Source organism: Ovis canadensis, chromosome 5 (genome assembly GCF_042477335.2).
Source record: "Ovis canadensis isolate MfBH-ARS-UI-01 breed Bighorn chromosome 5, ARS-UI_OviCan_v2, whole genome shotgun sequence".
NCBI lineage: Eukaryota > Metazoa > Chordata > Mammalia > Artiodactyla > Bovidae > Ovis > Ovis canadensis.
The window spans coordinates 62,874,180-62,895,997 of record NC_091249.1 but is presented as its reverse complement, the minus strand read 5'-3'; the positions used below and the strand labels follow the sequence as shown (position 1 = coordinate 62,895,997).

The 21,818-nt window shown below is 40.0% G+C and overlaps 2 protein-coding genes across 4 annotated transcripts in view; one reads left to right on the top strand and one right to left on the bottom strand.

Annotated features, from left to right (window-relative positions):
• The window catches only part of CTNNA1 (catenin alpha 1), a 332,863-nt gene that overhangs the window by 47,673 nt on the left and 263,372 nt on the right, over window positions 1-21,818 (bottom strand). The gene's annotated exons all lie outside the window — the stretch shown is intronic.
• LRRTM2 (leucine rich repeat transmembrane neuronal 2) lies at window positions 12,059-19,987 on the top strand. Its single transcript, XM_069590284.1, has 2 exons — window positions 12,059-12,116; window positions 13,977-19,987. Exons 1-2 carry the CDS (start codon window positions 12,059-12,061, stop codon window positions 15,521-15,523), a joined length of 1,605 nt encoding a protein of 534 aa, XP_069446385.1. The 3' UTR covers window positions 15,524-19,987.

Below are 21,818 nucleotides of genomic sequence, written 5' to 3'. Positions count from 1 at the left end.
CCATCTGTTGAATGTGCACAATGATACTTGTCCCTCTGTCTCCATCTCTGGACTATTAGGAAAAAAGAGAAGGAATATTTAAGGATATAGGTTATGTAGCAAAAGAGAGGAGGAGACAAAACATTAAAAGTTGAAATACAACCAATACATTGATATGGTCCCTATCAAATCTAGTCAGGGTCACATTCCAAATCTTTTATCTACCTGAACTGTCAATAAAATTAAGTAATTCACTAATATTAATGGGTTTAAGAAAAAAATCTCAACAAAAACTGAGGAAGCATGAGAATTTCTTCTACCTTTAGGAATGAACTGTGATTTATTCATGGGGATCAGTCAGAAAAGAACTTGACAAGCATAATTAGTTACTGACAACCTCAAAGATCAAAATATAAGGATCTAAGGCAAAGGTGGCTAAAATTAAAAGAAAACACACACACACACACACACACACACAAACTGACCTCATAATTAATGCTTAAATTAGGAAAATCTCAGCACATTTCTTAGAAACTCAAGCACTCACTTAGAAGTAAACCTAGTACAATCTGTCATTATACCTAGCTATGTTTAGGGGGGGGGGGTGTTTCTAACAGATCATTTATTTCAGAGAACATGTTATCTGGAACTCAAAGGTTGAGTTCAATGACCTCATGAGCACCTAATTACTTGCAACCATTGAATGTCAGAAATGTCCTCAATTTGGGTAGAAGGATTTACTTAGAAAGTTATATAAAAGCAAACTGTTAAACTTGACTTTTGAGGGAATTACATTCACACAGCAAAATTCACTTTAAGATGCAACACACAACACGAATCTGTTAATCCTTTGTCATACTATCCTAAAAATTAATTTGTCTTTCTTGTTACTTTAGGAAATAGAGGGTTATGCCTCATTAGTTGGGGGTGGGGGGGTGGGGGGGCGGCACCGCAGTTCAGAAGCAGTTATTTACTGACGTTTTTAGGTTATGCTAGATAGATCATTTTTTAAATCAAAGCATGCTTTTAAAAAGAAAAAAAAAAACAACAAAGAACCAGTCCAAACAGCAAGTTTATAGTTACAATCATTTAAAATATAACAGAGGTGAGTACACACATTTACAAACTTAAGCCTGACGAACCTGTAAAATAACATCTTGAGATTAAAGCTGTTATGATCTTTTGTTTCTAGTTTTGGCTAGACCAAAGTAAAGTTGCCCAGTGAATTTAAGTAAATTCTTGGCTCCCACCTAATTGAGAGACTATCCCAGTAAGTAGAGAGACCACCTAGGCTCACTCAGTTTTGATTTGTATGCCCCTGCTAAGCAGTGACACAGGCATTCTAAGAAAAAGATAAGGCATGTTTGGGTTTCAACATAAATCTCCTCAACAAGGAAATATCAGATGAAAGGCAAAGGTTATTAGCTGCGACTGCCTCTAAAAAAACCCTTTTTCAAGAGAAGCATGAGGAAGCCACATCACCTTCCTCTTGCTTCTATTTTTTTTGTTCAGTTCAGTTCAGTTCAGTCGCTCAATCGTGTCCAACTCTTTGCGACCCCATGAATCGCAGCACGCCAGGCCTCCCTGTTCACCACCAACTCCCGGAGTTCCCTCAGATTCACGTCCATCAAGTCAGTGATGCCATCCAGCCATCTCATCCTCTGTCGTCCCCTTCTCCTCCTGCCCCCAATCCCTCCCAGCATCAGAATCTTTCCCAATGAGTCAACTCTTCGCATGAGGTGGCCAAAGTACTGGAGCTTCAGCTTTAGCATCATTCCTTCCAAAGAAATCCCAGGGTCGATCTCCTCCAGAATGGACTGGTTGGATCTCCTTGGAGTCCAAAGGACTCTCAACAATCTTCTCCAACACCACAGTTCAAAAGCATCAATTCTTCAAGCTCAGCCTTCTTCACAGTCCTACTCTCACATCCATACATGACCACTGGATAAACCATAGCCTTGACTAGACGGACCTTAGTCGGCAAAGTAATGTCTCTGCTTTTGAATATGCTATCCACGTTGGTCGTAACTTTTCTTCCAAGGAGTCAGTGTCTTTTAATTTCATGGCTGCAGTCACCATCTGCAGTGATTTTGGAGCCCAAAAAAATAAAGTCTAACACGGTTTCCACTGTTTCCCCATCTATTTCCCATGAAGTGATGGGACCGGATGCCATGATCTTCGTTTTCTGAATGTTGAGCTTTAAGCCAACTTTTTCGCTCTCCTCTTTCACTTTCATCAGGAGGCTTTTTAGCTCCTCTTCACTTTCTGCCATAAGGGTGGTGTCATCTGCATATCTGAGGTTATTGATATTTTCTCCTAGCAATCCTGATTCCAGCTTGTGTTTCTTCCAGCCCAGCGTTTCTCATGATGTACTCTGCATAGAAGTTAAATAAGCAGGGTGACAATATACAGCCTTGACATACTCCTTTTCCTATTTGGAACCAGTCTGTTGTTCCGTGTCCAGTTCTAACTGTTGCTTCCTGACCTGCATACAGGTTTCTCAAGAGGCAGGTCAGGTGGTCTGGTATTCTCATCTCTTTCAGAATTTTCCACAGTGTATTGTGATCCACACAGTCAAAGGCTTTGGCATAGCCAATAAAGCAGAAATTATTTAGTGAGTACTTTGCATCCACGGGAGCAGGCAGGACTAGTGGTAATTGTTTCTCAGAAGGTTTCTAATCTGAGATAAAATAATTCAGAGCAACTCCTAATTCAGCAAGACCCTGTATTGTGCTAGGTCTGACAGCAGTTCTGAATGACATTAACAGTGGGTCAGAGCAGTACATAAAAGTCATACAGGAAGTTACATTTAAGTTTGTCACTGATTTTTTTTTTAAGTATTAAGAACTAGAATTTCCTGGTGGATTTTACCCATTTTGGTGGTGACTTCTGAGTGAACAAACTTTTTTTTCTTCCAAAGAACTGTCTCCTGCCTCAGAAACAATAAGCATTCTCTTCAAACAAATCTACAACTCTCAACCATTCAAGATGATACTGAAAGAGGAAACAGAACAGGCTCTATCTTGAAAGCAGGACTCCATCTTGGGCTGGACTATGGACTTTGAGCTATATGCCCAGTATCTATCAAAAGACTAACCAACTGGAAAACCAGGCCCCAGGAAGGAAGATCCCCAGGGTTCTCCATTGCCTAAAAGAATACCCTAATTATATGTGTAACCGAATAGAATCATACATTCTATTATGCTTATTGGGGTATAACCACAAGCCTATCGATAATTGTCCACTGTTAACTACCTAGGCTTAAGGCATGAATGATGGCTTAACTTTGATTGTATCTTTCTTTTTCCTTTGTTCAGACTAGTTTCAGGGAACCCTATACACTTGGGGTATACAGTGAGTGTTAGTCGCTCAGTTGTGCCCGACTCTTTGCGACCCCATGGACTGCAGCCACCAGGCTCCTCTGTCCATGAGATTTTTCAGGCAAGGATACTGGAGTGGGTTGCCATTTCTTTCTCCAGGGGATCTTCCCGACCCAGAGATCGAACCCAGGTCTCCCAAATTGCAGGCAGATTCTTTACCAACTGAGCTACAAGGGGTATATAAAGTTTTCACAAAGACTAGTCGGGGTCCTTGGCTAAGAGGAGACTCTGCCTTGGGCCCGCTGGTGTAATAAACTGCACTCCACTATCTGCACTGTCCTGAATGAGTTTGTTTCCCGGAACGCGTGGCTACAACAATACCAGGTGTCAGCACTGTGTCTGGCACATAGGTCCACCAATTCCTTGCCCATACCCTACCATCTCTTCATTCCCTAACTTCCTTCTAACTCTTCCCAGTTGGAAAGGGATGAAATAGTCCCTCGCACTGCAGGTGGCATCTCAAGGCACATTGTTCCCTAGGCTCGATGTGACAAAGGTTCCCAGGTAAACGCCCAAAAAACAACAGCACAAAATAAACACAGTGCTTCCAGGGAAAAACACAAAGTGCAGACTTCCACAATACTTCCAGGGTGAAAAGTACACTAATTTGAAGATTCTGCATGGTCCATTCGGGGCTCTTCTGTGAGAGACTTCCTTCTCCTAATTCTGCACACTGAACCTGCCAGAGCCGAGCCACTCCCATCACTTCACTGCCTCTGGTCACTCAAGATATGATCCCTCCACACACATCTAAATTCTTCAGACATGCAAGCTCTCTATCACCTACCTGGAATACTCTTCCCATCCATCTTCTAACTCCTACCCATCCTTTAGATGAGGTATCACATTTCCTTGTACAAGTTCCCTGTGACCACCTCCAACCCTAAGTTTCATTTACGTATCCCTCTGGGGTGCTTCCATGGCACCTCATGTTTCCCCTCATAGCCATTCTCAAATCATACCCTGGGACACCTGTTAACATGAACAAGATGAGAAACCAGTGACCACAGACGTGCTTAAAGTCATAGGACTTAGTGTGTCATCTACATGGCAAATTATCAGTCCCTGCTTTCCTGTTATCAGTGAAAATCTAAGGCTTTTCAAATAACCTCAAATACTGTCTACCAAATACTTTCTATATTTAATCTAGAGTAAGGCTGGACGAGAATAGCAGCAGAGGGTAAAATCCAATTTAAGGACTATTTAAAAGGGAACATTTAAGAACTATTTAAAAGGAAATAGGACGTTCTGATTAATTTAATAGGAAGGTCTAGTTCAATACAATGCCTCCATCAGCCATTAGAAAATTAAAATTTAAACACTAAGAACCATGACATTTCACAAGATTCAAGTCAGAATGAGCATCTGAAGCCTCTTTCCCCCAATGACAATGAAAGAGAGAAAAGAACAGAGAAGCACTGTTACCTGCAGGTACAAAAGGGGGAAATGAGGTCTGCCATCTACTATACTGCCATCAGGTAAAGCCAGGGATAAGGAATTTTAGAAAGGAAGTGTTACCAAGATGCTGCTGGAAGACTTCAGAGAAGAACAGGGGATCTGACATTAAAGAAATTATCAAGAAAAATATTTTGAAAACCCAGGGAGACTTGAGTTCAGTCAGTATCCTCACACGTACTAAGTCGCTTCAGTCATTCCAACTCTCTGTAACCCTATGGACCATAGCCTGCCAGGCTCCTTTGTCCATGGGATTCTCCATGCAAGAATACTGGAATGGGTTGCTATGCCCTCCTCCAGGGAATCTTCCTCACCCAGGGACAGAGCCTGAGTCTCTCATGTCTCCTGCACTGGCAGGCAGGTTCTTTACCACTAGCGCCATCTGGGAAGCCCTATACCTTCATAAGTAGGACTAAGAGGCTTGCTGTGGGATGGGCAACATATTATCATACAAGATATATTTGGTAGATAACAGAAGAAGCAATTTGACCCTTCTTGTTTTACCTCACCTACACATGGCTGACAGGCTTTGTATCAACTGAATGTGTGACAAGAGTTGAGGCAAAAATTAAGTAACTTAATATTAGAATATAATGGTCAAATAGACCAGCATTCCCAAATTCCTTTCAAAGATACCCTCTCACTCCTTACAGTTGTAAAAGAAGTTTCTGGTTTACCTAATGTTACCTATTTCATCCTAGTATGTAACACCTACATCTAATGTTACATACTATAACCTTGCTTTCTTTCTCTCTCCCCTCAAAGAAGGCATAAGCTTAGAAATGAGCCTTACTGGTTCATCTGAGTATTTTCTCAGATGATAGCCAACCTTGTTTACTACCTTTAGATTTTCCTCGGCCCATGCCATATTACATCTGAAAATGTGCCTATAAGGTCTAACAAGCTTAGGTATTACAACCACCATTAACATTCCACTATGGCATAACTTTTCATACTGTTCATGGGGTTCTCAAGTTATGACCAACCTAGATAGCATATTCAAAAGCAGAGACATTACTTTGCTGACTAAGGTCCGTCTAGTCAAGGCTATGGTTTCTCCTGTGGTCGTGTATGGATGTGAGAGTTGGACTGTGAAGAAGGCTGAGCACCGAAGAATTGATGCTTTTGACCTGTGGTGTTGGAGAAGACTCTTGAGAGTCCCTTGGACTGCAAGGAGATCCAACCAGTCCATACTGAGTGCAGCACTTTCACAGCATCATCTTTCAGGATTTGAAACAGCTCAACTGGAATTCCATCACCTCCACTAGCTTTGTTCATAGTGATGCTTTCTAAGGCCCACTTGACTTCACATTCCAAGATGTCTGGCTCTAGATTAGTGATCACATCATCATGATTATCTGGGTCATGAAGATCTTTTTCATACAGTTCTTCTGTGTATTCTTGCCACCTCTTATTAATATCTTCTGCTTCTGTTAGGTCCATACCATTTCTGTCCTTTATCAAGCCCATCTTTGCATGAAATGTTCCCTTGGTATCTCTAATTTTCTTGAAGAGATCTCTAGTCTTTCCCATTCTGTTCTTTTCCTCTATTTCTTTGCACTGATCGTAAACAGGTATACAAATTAAATATACAAAGGTCATTTAAAAAGGCCTTAATTTTGAAGCTACTAATAATCCAAGAAAAAATTAAATGACTCAAATGTAAAGATATTTCAGAAGGATTTTCCCTTTAAAAACTGTAGGATCTTTTGTAAAATTTATTTTTAATTGAAGGATAACTGTTTTACAATATTGTGCTGGTTTCTGCCATACCATCAACATGAATCAGCCAGAGGCATACATATGTCCCATCCTTCTTGAAGCTCCTTCCCACCTCCTACTCCATCCCACCCCTCTAGGTTGTCACAGAGCACCAGTTTGAGATCCTTGAGTCACACAGCAAATCCCACTGGCTCTCTATTTTACATATCATAGTGTATATGTTTTCCTGCTCCTCTCTCCATTCATCCCACCCTGTCCTGCCCGTGTCCACAAGCCTGTTCTCTATGTCTGTGTCTCCATTGTGGCCCTGTACAGAAGGATTTTTAAAAGCTCAGTTAATTGGTAAAATCAGGTTAAGATTTGTGATAAATCAGGAAACATTTTTGGTTTCTGCATTGATTTAAAAATAAATAACCTGAAGGATCTGATCTTTTTCTCTGCTAAAGATAACGGGTTAATAGGGAATCTCTGTTTACTGAAGATACAACAAATTTCATGTTCACCAACTTGTACTGGACCGTTACTGTAATATGGTAAGTGTGTGCTTTAATATTAAGAAAGATTATCACCTGTTTCACCATTCATTAAAATTAAGCATATATGGCAAATATCATAAAACCTTTAAAAGACAAATGACTAACTGGAGGAGATATTTGTAAAACATGTCAGAAACAAAATTAGCTTCTTTAATAAGCAAATAATCCCTGCAAATCTTTAAAGAAATGACCAACTGTAGGAGTGGGAAATGGAATGACCAAATGAAATACACAATCCACAGAAAAGAACAAAAACAACAGCATGCCGACATCCAAAATGATGCTCAGTCTCACTCATAACACATCAAAGAGAGCATTTTTCACCTAACAGATTCACAATTTTAAAGTCTGCTTTATGGTGTTAAGGTGAGGGGAGGGTTAGTATACATTTACAGATTAGTGGGGGAAGTATAAATGGTTTAAAATTCTTTGGAAGGTAATGTGGCAATGTCTATCAATTTTAAATATATACCCCCTACAACCCAACAATTTTTTGTTAGGAACTTACCTTATATATAAACTTGCCTAAGTATGCAAAGATATTAAAAGAATATTTATTTTACACTGTGTCAAAAGCCTCAAAAAAGCTACATGTCCACTATAGTATAGCCATACAAGGGTAAAGCTATGAAGCTATTAGGTACACATGTATGCTCACACACAGGGAAAAATTATGAAGCCATTAGATAGACACTCCCCCTCCCCCACTTTCAAAAGCGCAAAAAAAAAAAAAAAACCCCAGAGGAAAAGAATCAGCTCCCATGGGAGCTAAAGCCTTAGCAACATGGGGTCAATATATCAACAGCAGCTATAATGTTGACACACTGCTATAAGCCATTCCTAAGAAGTGATCTTGTTCTCTTTGGGCCGAATTTTTGTTATTGGATTTCTCTGCATTGACGATATTGCATGTTCAAATACTTTGCTTGCCTTAAGCACATGTTGCCATCTCTCTACCCCAGAGCACACTAAGAGAGAGGAACGGCATTTCCAAGCTTCAACAACCAAGACTGCATATAGCTGATATACTGCAAATTTACCCTCTTAAATCTAGCCAATTGGGTCAAAGAGCCCACTAAAATTGAAAGAGATTCTTCTAAATATGAATGGGCATCTCAACTCTTAATCCTATCCTGTGCAAATGGTTTCGTATAGCCTGTGGCCATCTATGTAGGCAGGAGGAAACATATCTAAATAGAAAGTTACTCTAAATGCAGAAAGGGAGAAGCAGCAGGAAAGACAAATCCAAACTTGGCTCTATTTCAGAATAAAAAATGAAGCCTACCACATACAGAGGATGGGAGAAACATGAACACAATGAAGCCACGGGCAGGCGAGAGTAAGAAATGTGTGTGTGTTCGGTCGCCCAGTTGGGTCCGTCTCTCTGTGATCCGATCGACAGTAGCCCACCAGGCTCCCTTGTTCATGGGATTTCCCAGGCAAGAATACTGGAGTGGGTCGCCATTTCCCCCTCCAGAGGATCTTCGAGATCCAGGGATCAAACCTTCAAGTCTTCTGTATTGGCAGGCACATTCTTTACCACTGAGCCACCTGGGAATCTCCAAGGGCTTGGTAATATAAATTTCAATCAGTCTATGTACTTACCAAGACATCAGGACAGCTCTGTTTGGTTTGGGTTGGTCTGATGTCTACAATAGGTAAAATAAAAGATCTTTGTGGTTTAAAAGCACCTCAGCTCAAACTTCTATGGAAGATTTTCCCTTAGCTAAGATTTATCACCGCAAGATTTACTACTGGATTTTCTAGCTCTGGGCACAGAACACAATGTTAGCACACGACACTAGTTCTGCCATCCCGCCAACAGCAACAATTGCCCAAAAACACATGCCTCCAAAACTAGGAGAAATCCCACATTTTGAAAGTCACAGCATCAAAAGGAACACAGCTCATCATCATTAGTGTAACCATCATTCCTTCCTACTGCTTTCTCAGTCATGTTTAACAAAAGTAACAAAAGAACTTTTAAAATATCACAATCAATGAAAGGCAAGGACAGGGTCAAACTGTGGATTCTGCAGGCCTAATGTAGACAGTCTACTTCTTAAAAGGCTTTTGGAAGGAAAGATTCTCAGCAACAGAGATACTTATTAACACTCAACAGTGGTCCTCTGTGTTTTCACCAAAAATCTAAGAGCCTAGAATTTTCAATGTTCTCCGATTCTCTGGCTCTACCTAGGATAATCAATTAACTACTCTTTAGCCCATGTCTAACATGACAGATTGGTAAGGCCATCAATCCTTACATATTCTATCTGCCTCTGTCAGACAGATTCTGTTTCTAGGGAAGATAACAAGCTGATGTTTAGTGCCAAACCCCAGTAATTTCTTAAACAGCAAATCACAGACTTTCCCTGAGGCCCAGTTGTTAAGAATCTCCCTTTCAATGTATGGAATGCAGGTTTGAAGGAGAAACCAAGATCCCAAATGCCACGGGGCAACTAAGCCTACACAGCACCAACTACTAAGCCTGTGCACTCTAGAGGCTGTGCTCCACAAGAGAAGGCTATGCACTGGAACAAAGACCTGGCACAGCCAAAAATAAAGAGTAAATAAAAAACTTAACAGTCAATCTTTGCCTCTAAATACATGTTTAAAAACAGTGAACTCTAGGATTTATCATAATTTTCTCTCATCCTCGTTCACCCCCCATCTCTCAAAAAAGGCTAGTATTGAACTCACTGAAATAAAGATACTGATAACCAGCATCATTAGGCCCAACTGTGGTTGCCAACTAAGAATCCTAAAAGGTTCTTGGGAAAGGATATACTCAGACCCACAAATCTTATATCTTTTTGCAACTTTTTGATAATTGTGAAGAGACCTCCAAAGAACCATGACCGAGACTGGTAGCCAGAAGATTTTCTTTAACCGAGCTCCTCTGGGATATGAAAATTTTGGAAGTCAGGCATGATTGGTTAAGAAACACCTGATTTTTCAGCATAAAGCAAAATCCAGCTCCCTAACACAAAAGATTAGAAAATTCCACGTTATACATCTGCTTTTCCAAAGAGGTAAATATTTATTCCTGATTAGCAATATATGTTAAAAGCAAACTTTTATGAAGAGTAATGCAGATAAGTATTAACACCTGAACCCTGCCACGATTCATTTAATTTGCTTAAAACCATTCACACAGAGGACAGACAGGCTAGATTTTACTCGTCCTTTGCCTTGTCACGAACAACAATAACAGTGAAAATTGAAACAGATGATATCAAGAGTACTTTCCAGAGGTTGTACTGCCACTTTAATTAAGTCAAAGGCATATGTATGCAGAATAAAGCCGTTGTGAAATGAAACCAAGAAAAGGTTTAATTCAGAAAGAACATGGGTTTCTTTTTAGTCCCTTTAGCTAACGAGAGATAAAGATCAAAAAATGATACAAATCTCCATCAATAGGAACAGTGTACTCCAACCCATTTTAAGACAAACTTCACGTCGTCTTTGATTCCAAAGCCTAAACTTTTTGAACCCAAAGAGAAGTCAAGTGGGCAAGACAGCTGGTGACCTAGACAGATCGTGCTCTCTGGGTACTGTGGTATAGCAGGCATTACTGCCCACTTCTTCAGGTGTATCAAAAAATACTCTCGATTGCACTGGTGCTTTTCTGAACAATTTTCCTTGCCCACAAATCTGTTATAATAGTATTAGGATAATGTAAGTTAAGGGTTTTTCATCTGTTAGTGTACTGTAAGTAGTCCAAGTAGACTACAAGAGCAGAAGGGAACCAAGAGTTCAAGGGGAAGGAAATGCTTTTAAAACCCTCTAAATTTTCACATATAACTCATTCCTAATCATGGTTGCTCTAATCCAATTGATTTTAACACTTTTCTCCACATGGAACTAAAGTGGTTACTTTAGGGGAGAAATTAATCCAGCTCCTCCTGCCTTGCAAAGGCTTTTTTTCATCAGAGGGTGACTAACTTCAGTAAGAGCATTTACAGTATCCCCAGGGCCTCTTTTCCTTAAAAAAAAAAAAAAAAAAAATTGAGAGACCACCCTTATCAGACACCCCTCATTGGAAGCTCTGCAAACAAGTTCTGTTCCTCATAGAATGGTCACTCTGAAACCTAGGGTCACAGACCCTCTAAGAATTTGCTTAAACTTTATTGACAGAAAAATGCACAAGCAACAAAACTCTACAGGCCAATTATGGACTCGGGTTAAGAGCTTCCAGCCTACAGAGAGACAGACTGTGGAAAGGATCCAGGTCAGTGGAGGAATGGCATCCTGAATTCTAAACGAGGACCTCTCCCTCTCTTCCTTAACCAGGAAACAGGAAAACTGGGAACACTAGTTCCTGAGTATAAGGGGTTCCACTAGTGGGCAACGTTGGCCTGGGGACTTTTCTCTGGCCTGCAGAAACTGACTGAGAACTGCCCTGCTGGTAGGGTCTTTCTTTCCCCTCTCCTTTCAGAGGTGTCAGACATGCCCCATGGGTTTTTAGACTCTATCAAACCTAAGGAGTACTTCTGTCATCTTCCCTCTCCCTTTACACATCCCAAGCATTTTCCTCAATAAAATTCTTATACCTCTAATCCTATCTTAGGGTCTGTTAGAAGGAGGAGCCAAACTAGACACTTGCAATTGCTGCTATCTCCACAGAGACTGGAGGAAAGCACCCTGGAGTCTTCAGTCCTCATTCTGGCACTGCATTCCAACACAGACACAACACCCCTTGAGAAAATAACTTCTTACACACACCCAGTGTGATAAAGCCCCTGGAAGCCAACAGATTGATGGTGTTCTGGTTTCACAGATACCATGGGGTAGTTTTCAGATTTCTGCCTTCAAGTCTGAGACAAGACCTACTGAGGATAAGTATGAGAGAAATGGTATGGGAGAAATGGCCAAAAAGGCCAAATCAGTAATGTCAGGTGTACAAGAGGCCTTACCTTCATCAGGCCTGAAACTATGACCCTAACTCACACTAGAAATAACTTTCATGTTTATACAGTAGTAAACATGGAGCTGTATGTTCATAACCAAATTCTGAAAAGTGATACTATTCTGGCAGGAGAAGGTAGTGTTAGGTCAAGTAAAAACAGCCAAAGCAAAAATCCTATTCCAAAGTATGTGACCTTTTGTATTCCCTAGAGAGAGTCTAACAACAGTTAGTATGAGACTCAGTTCTTAAGTGTGCCAATAGGCGCTGCTGAGCATGCAAATGCTCTATTGTTTGAGGGCCACAATACCCCAACCCAGATCAGTAGAGGCTTTTAGCTTTAGGAGTTAAGTGAAATTCTGAGGTATATACAAGCGACCATGTCAGAATATAGCCATGCTGTACCACTTGTCCTAAACTATTTCTGTTCCACTGTTAACACTTAAGAGCATGCAATATTAAATTATATCAACCTACCCTTTTCTCCTACCAAGACATCCAAAGATTTCTGGATTATTATTTTTCAGTTAGTATTGTGATGAAACACTATTATATAAAATAAGACAGAGAAAGAGAAATCATTTTAATTAGCTTTCTCTTAAAATTCTCAAAGAGCAAAATAACCAAATTCTTTGTTTTCCAACTTTTTCCCCCCTTTATTCTTGGTTTATAACGCTAAACTCTTAATGGCAAAGAAGCAAAGCCCACTGAACTAGTTTACCAACACATCTGAAGCAAATCATAGTTTTAACTTCTATTTTAACCAAGCATGACAACCAGGTGATTAAGTAGCTTTCCAAACTACCAGAGCAGCAGGCACTTGCATAGAATGCTGTTAAATCAGCACTTCATAAATTGTGCAGGCTCCTGCCCATTTAGATGCTCTCTATGCAGAATCGGCAGTCTAATGCTGGCTCTTCCAAGCATTATAAAATAGTCACTCTGCTAACCCAACTCACTGTTCAGATGGATCTTCTTGAATGCAGCCTTTATTACAACCTCACTGCTGCTTCCTACACTGAAGGAATACCATGTTTTCAGGTCAGGAGTTCTTCTTTCTCGCTTTATTATAATCGGGGGTCTTACAACGACCCCGATATTGTTACAAAGCACGCTGCTTTATAACAGTAAAGCTTCTGGAAAACCCAAACAAAAGACACGTCACCCGGTGACGTCAGCCTATATACAGTTCTGTGTGGTCGCAGCACATAAGCAAATCCATTCTTGTGCCGTTTCTCGGAAAAGCTTTTCAGTAAATGCACTCATGCTGCTCCAGGAGCTCTTCTCTGCAACAAGCCGCCCATCTGCCATCAACAAGTTAAGACCGAGAGAACTAACGGCTGCGGAAAGGAGAGGCTGAAGCTTTGATTAACCAGCTGAGCAGTTACAGGAGGGCGAAATTAATAACATATTCAAAACTGATTTAGGGGATCAGAGTGGTCAAAGAAAATGAAACCAATGCTTTCGAGAGGAATATCCTAAGGAAAAACAAACCCTGGTGGATTTCAATTTTACTCGGAAAGCCTGGGACACAGAAAACAGGAAACTGGTCAAAGGCTCCTGCATGTTAGAGCCTTTTACAGACTCACTGCGTTGAGTCTGACAACCGAGACTGAATGCAGCCTCCAATGTGCTCAGAAGAATGGGTAAGTCCATGTATTTAATGTGTCTTGTACAGTCAGCAAGGAGTCACGCTTTTAAAATAAGCCATTGAATTCACATTTTATGAGAGAAATTACTTGTCACATTTTTGGATTTTGAGGTTTAGGTAAAATATATACTGCTGATGACAGGATGTGTTGTATCTCCTTTCTTAATGGTTTAAGTTTTGTTCTAGTCATACTAACAAGGCTAGCTTTCCTACAGCAAATGAAAAAATAAGTTATATGTAGTGAAATCTTTTGCCATAATGTTGTTGTTGTTGTTGTTTTTTAAAAGCCCGTATGCTCTGCTGAAAAATATTCTATCTTCTTGTTTTCCTTAAATTATATTCTGCAGGCTTACATTTCAAGTGGCCATTAGGGGCCCCTATGCTAGCAGCAATATATGCAATGAGTATGGTTTTAAAAATGCTGCCTGCGCTGGGTATGGCGTGTCCACCCAAATGCCGCTGTGAGAAGCTGCTCTTCTACTGCGACTCTCAGGGCTTTCACTCAGTGCCAAACACCACAGACAAGGGCTCTCTGGGCCTGTCCCTGAGGCACAATCACATCACAGAGCTCGAAAGGGATCAATTTGCCAGCTTCAGTCAACTCACCTGGCTCCACTTAGACCACAATCAAATATCAACAGTAAAAGAAGATGCTTTTCAAGGACTATATAAACTTAAGGAATTAATCTTGAGCTCCAACAAAATATTTTATTTGCCAAACACAACTTTTACCCAACTGATTAACCTGCAAAATTTGGACCTGTCTTTTAATCAGCTGTCATCTCTGCACCCAGAGCTCTTCTATGGCCTCCGGAAGCTGCAGACCTTGCATTTACGGTCCAACTCCCTGCGGACTATCCCAGTACGCCTGTTCTGGGACTGTCGTAGTCTGGAGTTCCTGGATTTGAGCACAAACCGTTTGCGAAGTTTGGCTCGCAATGGATTTGCGGGATTAATCAAACTGAGAGAGCTTCATCTAGAGCACAACCAGCTGACGAAGATTAATTTTGCTCATTTCCTACGGCTAAGCAGTCTGCACACGCTCTTCTTACAATGGAACAAAATTAGCAACTTGACATGTGGGATGGAGTGGACCTGGGGCACTTTAGAAAAACTAGACTTGACTGGAAATGAAATAAAAGCCATCGATCTGACAGTATTTGAAACGATGCCTAATCTTAAAATACTCCTCATGGATAACAACAAGTTAAACAGCCTTGATTCCAAGATCTTAAACTCCCTTAGGTCCCTCACAACCGTTGGCCTCTCTGGCAATCTGTGGGAATGCAGCCCTCGAATATGTGCTTTGGCCTCCTGGCTGGGCAGTTTCCAAGGTCGGTGGGAGCATTCCATCCTATGCCACAGCCCTGACCACACCCAGGGAGAGGATATACTAGACGCAGTCCATGGATTTCAGCTCTGCTGGAATTTATCAACCACCGTCACTGCCATGGCTACAACTTATAAAGATCCAACCACTGAATATACAAAAAGAATAAGCTCATCAAGTTACCATGTGGGAGACAAAGAAATCCCAACTACTGCAGGCATAGCAGTTACTACTGAGGAACACTTCCCGGAACCAGACAATGCCATCTTCACTCAGCGGGTAATTACAGGAACAATGGCTTTATTGTTTTCTTTCTTTTTTATTATTTTTATAGTGTTCATCTCCAGGAAGTGCTGCCCTCCCACTTTAAGAAGAATTAGGCAGTGCTCAATGATTCAGAACCACAGGCAGCTCCGATCCCAAACACGACTCCATATGTCAAACATGTCAGACCAAGGACCATATAATGAATATGAACCTACCCATGAAGGACCCTTCATCATCATTAACGGTTATGGACAGTGCAAGTGTCAGCAGCTGCCATACAAAGAATGTGAAGTATAATATCTACCCATCATCAAAAATTACATCAGATAAGTAACCTATTTTACATAGTAGGGGCTAAATACATATCTAATTTTTACCAATGGTGACATTAAGCCTAATTTTTCCAAACCAAGTGGAGACTTAGGTTTCTGACGTGTTGAAGTCTTTTTAATTTTTTTTTAATGAAACCATATTTTAAGTGTTAAATGAAGCAATGCTCACATTAATTTGCACTCTTGTGGGAAAGTCTAAAAATGCTTACTTCAAAATAAGACATTTCATGTATGTAATTATAAACTATTGTGTGTAAACATTTACACTAAGGTCTCCATATGCTATTTTTTTCTACTGAAAACAGTTTGGAAAGACTACTGAGCAGAAAGAGATATGGATCAATACTTGTTTGATCATTGCTCTCCACCCTAAGTACCACAACTGGCTTGCTGCTTAAAAGGAGACTTAGCAAAGTTCTCTTGTATGATAATTTGGTATTTACTTAAACCTACAGTTTAATGCCAGTGTGGGGAGTAGAATTTTATGTATGCTGAAGACTGGTCAATATTAAACACTCTTCTTCCAGAGTTTTTGCCTGGGTTAGTAGGTATTATCAAAGTCCATATCATGAAATTAGAACCCTTTATGTAATTCTAATAAGCTGAGTGACTCTTTAATATATATAAACAATGAATCCAAGTGATTGTGAAAAGGTCTCATTACAATGAAATCAATTCTAAATAATGACACTGACTTCATATCATATCTCTAGTTTGACTTATAATGGACATGTTGATTTTTGTGGCATTAGATAATTATTTTAAACTAGTGTTAAATTATCACTTTACTAATTGGTTTACTAAATCCTATACTTACATTTATATGTGAAAAAAGATTTAGAAATTATTTTGGAGAGAAAAGAGATAAACTGAGTCAATTCAACAATCTTATGACCAGCTTCTCACTCTAGTCTGAAAGCACACACACAAATACACCCTCACTCCCTGTCTCTCTCTCCCCCTCCTCTCCCCTCCCGGTCCCCCTCCCCTCAACTGTCATGATCAAAGATGCCTTGACAAAGGGGTTTAAACCTCTCTCCTCTGCCTTTCCTTGATCTCCAAGCCTCAAAAATTCAAATTAAAAATAACTGGCTAGCAACATGCATAACACTGATTCTTGTTAGAATATATTTTAAAAGATCCATTTTTAAAAAGTACTTTCTAAGTATTACATGCTAAATTTTGACCTTTTAATGGATATCAATTCTTACTGTTTAAGAGCAGGTCCTTCTAAGTAAAGGGAACACAGATTTGAAGCAAACCTTCTCATGGCAGAACACTCCACATGCCTATGCAGCCACACAGTGGTAACTTGAAGGAGGTGAGGGGATGAGAGAAAGGCAGCATTCTGAAATCTGACTCTCCCTGAAACAGGTTAGCAAAGTTAAAAGGAAGCAAAGCAAATGGGCAACTATACATGATCTGAATCAAATAGGGCAAAGGCCCAGGGACCTGCAGCTGGAAAGGGGTGAGGGGGGAGATTCTGTTATTAATATAAATGTTCAGCAATTTAAAAATGATAATGATATCACATTTCTCATGTAGAAAAGAGCCACAAGTATTTTGTTTATTCAATTATGATTTCCCCAGAGAGACTATGACGTATTTATGATTTAGATATGTTACCAATGCATATAGAATTTTTCCATAAATGAGGTTCCACGTATGTACTAGCAAAAACCATGAAATTAGACAACTGACTTGATTTTTAGAAGATGAAAACTGACATTTGCTGATGAAGGAAAAAAGGCATAAATTCTTAGAGAAAATCATTACCATAAAAAAAAGTTATCCTTTACTTCATTCAAGGCGTATTTCTTCCCAGGATGGAACTAAAACATGTTAAGACTATAGTTTAACCCATGAGATTTAATACTGAAAGATGTCTACCTACATTTCAAAGAAAATGTGTCTCAGTAAAAAGCAGACAAGATCACAAATTATAGTAAAAATGTGCTCTCTACAATTTCTAAGGTGGGCAGATTCGTTTGGTAAAGTCTCAGTCCACCTCAGCAGATCTTGAGCAGTGAGCATTTCATCTCTTAATAAAACTAGACCCTAGGCCTGCTGGGCAAGGACAGAAGCCGATTTCCCAGCATAGAGCACAGCTCACACTTAAAGCCCGCGTAACAAATGAGAGCTCCACAAGCTAAAATTTACCAACCCATTTATCAGGATAATCATGGCCATTTGTAAGGGAACAGCTTTGTCACAATACAATTGTGTCTTAGACATACAAGATTCCACTAACTTTGGAGGATAGCAGAGTAGTTTCCAGCATTTCAACCACAACCCAAAATTAATTGAAACTGTGAGCAGAAGGGTGAGAAATATTGGCTGGGAATCCCCACATTAATCCTAAAGATTACACTAGTAAAATGGACCATCAGTCGGCAAAATCCTTAATGTACATAGGAAAGTAAATTGGAAAATCAAGCCATTCAGTAATTCAGGGGAACGGCATAGCCAAGGCCACCAAGGCATACCTTTCAGTTGAAAAATAACAGATTTTTTTGGCCCTTCATCTTTTGGGCAATGCTCTCTGAGAAAAGTGAATAACAGTGCCAAACAGCGCTTTCCTTTTCCATTTAAAGAGCAAACTTCCCTTTTCAAATGCCTATAGAAGACAAGATTCCTTTTAATTTTGGTCTATTTGTGTTTCTGTATCAGCACAGGTTTGAAGATGAGACTGTTAGTCATATGTGCTCTCTTTACCAACTGGTTCGGGTGGAAGAGCATCACAACTACACTGCAGATGCTGGCAATATAATGTTAGGCCTTTTGTTTTTTACTGTCTTATTCTCTTCAACTCCCCCATCCCCCCTTTTTCATTTTCAAGATTAGAAGAAAATGACCACTTGAAAACCAGAAAAATAAATCTCTGGAAAAAGGAAGCTAACAAAGGGTCTGATACTGTACCCACCTAGTAACCAATAGCTAGTTTGGAATTATTTATATTCATTTCTGTAGCTTGCCAGGATTTCAATCACCTTTCTGAAATTAGAGTGAGTTGATAAATTTATAAATGCATACAACTCAGAGAATACCCACTGCCAACAACAAACAGCAAAAATACTAATTTTTAAGCCAAAAATCTGCACTAACACATGTAATTTCTTAATGTGGCTAAGTTAATTTCTGTACCAATTCAATGAATGGAACTGACTAAACTTCCCAACTCTACTAATTATTAAAATCCATCTGCTTATTCTAATGCTAGTCACCAAGATCTAGACTCTTTCCAATAAAAATGAGCCCTACCTATGTAGCACTAGGTCTTAATTCTAAATTCAAAACAAGCATACCATTTTCTTTAGGCATACCTCCTCTACACAACGGTGAGGGGTTGGAGACTATAAATGCCCTGTTCTCTCTAAAGTATGGATATCAATATGAAATTTTGAAATATTATTTTTACATGATCATTTTCCTAATAAAGCAATACAGTGACAGATCTGACTCAAAAATCTGTTTGGGAACATGCTTTTCATACCTTACAGGTTAAACTGCTTCAACTAGAAAAAGATAAAAGAGATGAAGATAGATAATTAAATATTTCTGTTCCTAACCTAGGGCAAACACATAGTACTTAATTTAAGGTCAAAATAAATAGTAAATGGCTATTTAAGCTTTCATATCGCTATTGCAAACATTTTGGAAATGTCTGCTACTCCTGCAATTAACCTGTTCCTCCTTGGTAATTTTTAAAAGCCTAATCTATGGAATGTTTGATGAACCTTCCGACCAACATTGAAACTGGAAACTAAAAGTATAGTCCACACATATTGTGTTCAGTCACCCTAAGAGCCATTTTTTGTGGGAGTGGTAGGGGGATGGGGTAGGGTGGGAGGTGGTCAAGTGGGTTGGGGGGGAAGGGAGAAGAAAATACTATTATACTGGGGCAGGGGGTAACCAAGTGCAGTGTACAGGGAAGTTTTGTTATTAAAATTGTGTATACTGTAAAAAGTGAATGTCTATTTTTTCCTGAAGCTTTTCCTTGGGAACCTATCAATTTTGACATGTGAAACTTGAAAAATCATTTATGACAGATACAGAAACCTTAAATGAACAGTTGTTTTGTGCCATGTTCTCTATAATGCCAAATGTGCCAGTTGGAAATAGGGCAGCTAATCATCACCTGTCTTCATTCAAAGACAGAAAAAAAACTAGGCTAAGAAGTAAAGTGGGGGAGGGGGGCTGGCAAAAAACCACCCACCTGATAAACACCAGTCATACAATAAGAAGCTGCTCTATCACAAGCCTTTGCTACTGGACAAACAGCTGTCTATGGGGCTCACCAGGCCCAAGGCTGGCCACCATCTCCCACCCCTCTAACATTTGTGTTCTGCCACAGCCTGGGGAACCTCAAAAATGTACTCAATTGCCTATACCCAGCAAACAGCAATTTGGCCTCTACCTCAGGGATCTGTTAGTGCACATCCTAGCAGTACCTTGCACACCACTCCTGGAAGGGAAGCCCACAGGTGCTGACCATGCTGAGGTCTCTAGGATCCCTACATGATCCACCCTGTCCCAGACAGCAGGTCAGTAAGTATGGATAGGGGAAAGGAAGGGAATATTTTTAACCAAACTCTCTTTGCTTGGCATAAACATCCTGAGGACAGGGCACTTTGCCTGGGCATCACTGGGGGCAGAAGCTAAGCTGGCCTTGAGAACTGACTGCCACAGGTCGCCATACCTGCCAGGATGACCTTAACAGCTCTCCAGACCAGCAGTGCAGCAAGACCAGAGAGGCAGGAACAAACATCCAGGGATGAGGAGATCAGAGGGGCTAAGAGAGTTCTTACACCAAGAACCTCAGCAGTAATTAGAGCAGAGGCAGGAAGCACAATACAAAATTTGACTGTCAAACTCACTCACTAGAGGGCACAGGTGATTGTGGTTTCAAGTTACACAAAAGAAATGAGATCCTATCCTTTCTGGAGTTAAAAGCAGAGTTTATTAACATAATTCTTGTACATTTTAATCTTGAAAATCCCATGTAAAGCTACATCTGATTTCTTTATCAGTTATTTTAATTAGTTTTGCCTGTATGCCACAGCATTCTCAGGTTCCCACTCAGATTTATAATAGAATTCTTCAAGGTCTGTTTAAAGAGATTTTTTTTCTTTCTTTAAATATATCTAACCAGCTGGGTACTCTGGTCTCCCTTAGAGAGACAAAATGTACTACAAATTGTCTTTTACAAAGAAAGAAAAGGAAAAAGAGGTGAAAATCACAGCTATTCCCAACATCTCCCCGTAGCATGAGTTCCTCATCACTAGACAATGTTTTGGGAACAGTCTTAGGGACAGATGCTGAACCTCCCTGAAGCCCTATCTGAAGGAGACATTAAAGAGCAAGAAATCTCCAAAGGCAAGTACAATGAAACATGCTATCCTGTACAGCCCACAAACTGAATATACCATCCTTTTATACACAGAGGACCAAGAGCAAAGGTAGCCCAGGCCTCCTGGCTAGAAACCCAACATGACGGAGCACCTATCAACAACCACCACCAACTCGGAAGGCTGGGGCCAATGGCTACACCACCACAAAAGAGAAAAGGCTCTTTCCTCATTCGGGAACCAGATTTTAAAACTGCAGCCCCAGGGACAATTTCCAAAGACTTTTCACAGCTTCCATGAAGAGACTTCACCAAGAACCACAGTGAAGAGAAGCAAAAATGTCATAACTTGACTGAATATCGATTCACAATTGTGCTCAGTGCACAAAAACTCCACCTTTATGCCCTAGTATTTCTACCAAACACACACACACACACACACACACACACACACACACACACACACACTCTCTCTCTCTCTCTCTCTCTCTCTCTCTCCAGTTTGCATTTTCTGGAAAACCCTAAGATAAAAACTCTATAGCCATTTATATGTGTCATTATCATGAGAACCAAAAATGTTCCCCTGGCCTTGCTGCCAGATATTATACATAGAAGGCAACTGCTCAGCACCTCAAAATCTCTGAAAGCAATGTGTTTATTATTTACAAAGGGCACACATAGAGAATGGTTGAAATACCGATATAAAAAGATCAAAGGCAGGGGTCGAGGATGTTTCATAGGATGCCAAGAATTTCTTGAAACTATATTGTGAATATTGTGTATGAATCTAGAAATTTTACCAGATCCTAAACTGTTTTGGTTAACTCACCCAAAAAGCCCTAACAGAGTATTCTAGTATACACTAGTTTGGCTTTGATCTTCCTGGTAGCCAGGGGAAAGAACAAAATCAACA

Coding starts and splice junctions, on each gene's coding strand:
- LRRTM2 (XM_069590284.1), top strand. CDS start 12,059: ATGGAGCTGTATGTTCATAACCAAATTCTGAAAAGTGATACTATTCTG. Junction 12,117..13,976: donor TACTATTCTGGCAGGAGAAG/GTAGTGTTAGGT, acceptor TATATTCTGCAG/GCTTACATTTCAAGTGGCCA.